This window comes from Boleophthalmus pectinirostris, unplaced genomic scaffold (assembly GCF_026225935.1).
Source record: "Boleophthalmus pectinirostris isolate CB_2022bp ecotype Guang Dong unplaced genomic scaffold, ASM2622593v1 HiC_scaffold_19, whole genome shotgun sequence".
In the NCBI taxonomy this organism is placed as follows: domain Eukaryota; kingdom Metazoa; phylum Chordata; class Actinopteri; order Gobiiformes; family Gobiidae; genus Boleophthalmus; species Boleophthalmus pectinirostris.
In genome coordinates, this window is record NW_026571140.1 from 37,801,308 (window position 1) to 37,806,128 (window position 4,821).

The window sequence follows — 4,821 nt, forward strand, 5'->3', positions numbered from 1 at the left end:
GAGATTTGAACTAGTGATCGTGTAGTTCCTAGATGAATACTTAAGCACTACACCACAGTCACCTCAAATAAAATATGTATTGTTGAGTTGAGTCTCTATAAAATATTTAAAACCTACATTATAAGGCTTATCAGTATTATGGTTCATGGTGATCAACTTATATGAACAAATGAATGACACACAAATGACAACGAACTCAATGGTATTTATATTTATTGAATGAAAATGTAAGATGATAAAAAAATGGCAAAAATAGACAAACAACTACATATATAAACTGACTTAAACGGCCTGTACCTGATTTTTACCCAGTACATTTGAGCAAAATGTGTCTTGCCCAAGTACAGATATATTGTATAAGCAGCTCTTGAGGTCAAAATAAGTTCACTGTGTGCTGCGTGCATGTAATTAGGCAGTATTTTATTATCAGACAATCAGTTAGTGTGTGTTTGCATGCTACTTGTTGTCATCTCTACCGTTAAAACTCTGAAAGCTCTTATAAACTCATTGTGGTGAATAATTAGGATACTCTGAATGCATTTGGACCACTGCAAACCATTTAAAATGAATTGTTTATCATGTTTTTAAGACAGTAAAAATCAGGTAGAGCGCCTTTAAGTCCTGAGGATGATTAGTCTCCTCCTCTGAAACCTACCAGAGACTTTTTCTTCATGCATTCGGTCACCATGAGGAAGATCTGCTGAGCCTGACTGCGGCTGTAGTTAAAGGTTTTCTGAATCGTGACCAACAGTTGATCTTTGACGCCTTCACTGACCGTCCTGGGAAACACAAAATATAAAAACATAAAGGGTCAGTATTGGCATTTTATGTGTTATAACTTTATTATTGTGTAAAAAAAATTCTTAAGCTTTTGCACAGCTTGGATTGTCTGCATCTGATTTGCAGTTTGAGCTCCTATCAGATTTTTTTTTTTTAGACAGTTTTAGTCCACAAAGCTGCAAATTAATGTGTTCATAGTGAATAATTAGTTAGAATAATTAGAAGAAATTCCTCTAGAAATAAAGTTCATACAAACAAGAAACTAGGCAATAGAGTAAAATCCAGATCAAGTCTCTGAAATTAGTTAACCTATTCTATTTTCATTTTCACAAGGATGGTACTATGTATTTGATAAGGTAACTTGATTTTGCTTTACATGTGATATTAATACAAATTTAAAACATCATATGAACAGATGGCTTCATGGTTGGAGCCAGTGTGACCCTCGGAGCTGGTCTGACCTTCCTGATGTTGTATTTAAAACCATTGTAACGTTTCTGTTTATCTCCTGAATCAGAATATTCCACGTCAGAAATGCTTTTAACCTTTTGTGCATAAATTATAATGGATGTGGGGTGAAAGGTTCGACATTATCTGGGATTTTATTCAGAGGAAATGGTGTCTTGACAAAGCATTGTGATAATCATGGGTTTGTCCAGAGTAAGTAAAAGTTAAATTAAATGACAATTAAATGTAATCACAGTTTTAAGAGTATTTTTAATTTGTTTATCTATGTGGGTCACTTGTAAGAATATTTTTTGTCATCTAAAAATCGTACCCATCTTCCTCGCAGTACTTGTGCGCAAAGGAGAGTATGTCAGATGCCCTCCCGCTGCCGTCACACACCACCACAGGCACAGGGGGCTCCTCCTTCAGACTCTCCAGGACGATAGAGATCACATTAGGCCCACCCTCCAAAATCAGACAGACCACGGGCACGCCATGACCCAGACCTGTCAACACAAATGTATGTGTTAATGAGAAAAGTCTATAATTTTTTGTTTTTATGTTAAAATAAGGATAAGAGACACTAAAGAGGGACTATGTAACTTTTCTGGTGGAAGTTCTACCACTTGTATGTCTCTTTGTTTCATAGTATGACCTTAAACAAAAATATCTCCATCTAGACAAGCTGATTTAGTCATAAAAAACACCTTTAATTAGAGATAAAACAGGCAGTGGCGGTTCTAGGATTTTTCTGAAACAGGGACCATTAAGGGGAGACATGTTACATTCAGGGGCCAAGTACACTCTGCAATCAAGTACACAAATGATTAATTCAGTACAGTGCAAATACAAGTGTAGACAGTAAAAAAAGAAGAAAAAAGCCCTCCACAGATCTGTTTTTTCTCCCATTAAGCTGATGTGACGCAATAGGTCTACTGCTGCCAAGAGTTTAGGAGTGGAATTGCAAAAATTGTTCTTCTCGTCAGTTGATTGACAGAACAGGGGCACTTCAGGGGTCAGTCAGATTAGAGGTGGGGCCAGGGACTCCTGTGGCCCCTCTCCTTGAACCGCCATGCAAACAGGTGGCAAACAATCCACCAGAAAAGTTACACAGTGCACCTTTTAAGAACGTCAGCACAAATATTACTTTAAAAAACGATACAAATCCAAACTTTGTAGAACACAAGTTTATAGATTATTCAATATGACAATGATCAGTGCCTTTATGCATTAGAGTAGCTTTTGGTATTGGTGAATATATCCACATATGTGAGGGCTGCTTTGCCAACTGTCCTAGAAAACATTACAGTTATGACAAATACTCTAATATCCAAACATCAACAACAGCTCTCTCTCTCTGGTCTCTCTGGTCGTCTCTGGTCGTCTCTGGTCGTCTCTGGTCGTCTCCGTTTCAGTTGCAGTGAGTGGTGACGGCTGAGCCTCCCTTTGCGGTCCCTGCCTCTCAAACAGCCCCAGGCATAGGATGACAAAGGGAAACCCACAGGTCACATGACACAGGCGCAGGGATCACATGGTCACATGACCACAGCACAGATCTCAGGATCATAGCACAGGGAGGGCATCTGAACATTCAGCGTTCACAGTTAAACTCACGCGTGTTGATCTTCTGCAGGGAGATGTGCTTCTCCAGCTGTCTGCGCAGTCGCACCTCTGCTCCGTACTTCCCTGTGGTCCCGTTATCAGCGAGGATGAAGTGAGAGTGAGAGCTGTTCAGGACGGACAGTTTACTCAGAGGGTTGGACATGGTCTGGTACGGACGAGTCACCTGAAAAAGACTTCAGGTCAGTACAGGGAGGACTGTATGTCAGGAGGCAGTATATTCACCTACTGTTATCATGGCATTACTCTGTCAAAACACCAAAGACTTCCATTTGTGCAAGACTCACATCTTTGCCGATAAGGTCCTCCTTGTTCTCGATGATTCCCCAGGGAGCGATGCCGATGGCACAGACTTTTCCTCTGGACTTGGAGGAGTGCTCCTTCAGAGCGTCTCCAACATGGCGGATCACTCCTGTTATGACAAAAAAGAGACAAACCTGCTTCAACATGTGTCACCAGACTCAGCTGAGCAAAGATCTGATGACCAAACCCACACTGAAAGATTCTATCTGCAGCAGGAACCACAGAGTTTAAATGATGGTGGAACCAGATAGGTATGATTTGGTTGAACTGGTTTGGACAAGATCTGACTGGTAGCTACTTGCACAAAGTGGGTCTAATAAGGGTTTTTTCATTAGTTTTTTGTTTAAATGTTTAAATGTTAAAACTAGAAACTCACTAGAAACTCTTGTATATTGTCTCATATATTGAACCACACCTGTACTGACTCCCCCGGTGAAGATCCAGGCTCCGGTGGTGACGCTGGCTTTGATCAGGCCCTTCCCAAAGACCTGCTTGAGTTTTGGGGGCAGCTCAAAGTTCTGCAGCCCCCCGTGGACAGACACCAGGAGAGTGGGGAGCTCCAGCTGCCACTCCTTCACCATCATCTGCAGCAGGGAGTCGGGCTTCGAGTCGTACGCCACACGGATGTACTGTGGGAGGCAGAGAGACATGTGAGGATCTGTTGGTGGTTTTAAGACTCCAGATGTGTGATGTTGTCATTCTCTCAGATGGGGGGCAAGAGCCTGTTTTTCCTTTTGAAAATTTGCAGTGATATCATGCTGGGGGTGTTATAAATGTATCTCTATGGTGGAATGTTCAGCATTTACCGTGATAACACAATGCAAACATTAGAGGAACGCAGCCAAAAGAGTTTTAAGATACATATACAAAATTTCCAGGAGCCTGTGATAAATTTGCTTGGACTTTTTTCAATATTTTTTAATATTTCTAAGTTCACACTATCCTTGGATTTCAGAAGCATGAAAAATTAAGACCGTCGTCATACTAATTGACAAGTTGAAAGAAAATTGTATGGCTTTTGAGAGAGAAAAGGTCCTCAAAATGGAGAAAGGAAGCCAAAACCTATGAATTAAACACTGCTCATCCTATGGTCATTATGTTTTTACGTACCATTGCTTTGTTGACGTGTCCTCCGCCCTGAAACTCCACCACTCCGTAGGCGTCTGTGGGCGTGGCCTGGGTGTGTTTGAGCGCGCTCCATCTCTCTCCGGGCTGCACCTCTAGGGCGGCGCTGTTCTGCTTCGGGTCCACAGACAGGGCTTTGTGCTGGCCCACCAACTGACCACAACTGCACCTGGATCGGGCAACAATAAACGATAAAACAATAGAGTTTAGTAGGAGTAGTTTTATTCGGTCATTTTGTAGCACTACAAAACAAAATAAAACAAAAGATAGACTACAACCCCATGGATCATGACCGAAAGGGTTTAGGCTGAAGTAAAAAGTATTTGTAATGTCAAATCCTGTTAAACAATGACATAATTCCAAGAAAGAAAAGTAGTGTATGAACATCAAGTTTGCATTTACAATTTCACTTACGACTTACTGTATATATAAAAGTTAGTTAGACATTACATTTTGTTACTGTGTAGCATTTCTGGGGGGAGGTGAGGAGGATATTAAAATGTGCTTTGTGCCATGGAGATGTTGTTGCATTATCGGAAATGTTCT

The 4,821-nt window shown here is 40.8% G+C and overlaps 1 protein-coding gene across 1 annotated transcript; it reads right to left on the reverse strand.

Moving 5' to 3' along the window:
- Positions 1-302: 302 nt before the first annotated feature.
- On the reverse strand, positions 303-4,350 carry LOC129409147 (transient receptor potential cation channel subfamily M member 1-like). Its single transcript, XM_055154288.1, has 6 exons — positions 4,261-4,350; positions 3,566-3,779; positions 3,135-3,259; positions 2,838-3,013; positions 1,559-1,810; positions 303-779 (listed from the first exon to the last, which is right to left on the reverse strand). Exons 1-6 carry the CDS (start codon positions 4,261-4,263, stop codon positions 632-634), a joined length of 918 nt encoding a protein of 305 aa, XP_055010263.1. The 5' UTR covers positions 4,264-4,350; the 3' UTR covers positions 303-631.
- Positions 4,351-4,821: the final 471 nt, after the last annotated feature.

What these genes read in the sequence shown, in the direction of transcription:
- LOC129409147 (XM_055154288.1), bottom strand. An exon ending in AGGACCTTATCGGCAAAGAT is followed by an intron (nt 3,014 to 3,134) that starts GTGAGTCTTGCA and finishes AGTCTTTTTCAG; the next exon opens with GTGACTCGTCCGTACCAGAC. An exon ending in CAGAAGATCAACACGCGTGA is followed by an intron (nt 1,811 to 2,837) that starts GTTTAACTGTGA and finishes GTCCCTCTTTAG; the next exon opens with TGTCTCTTATCCTTATTTTA.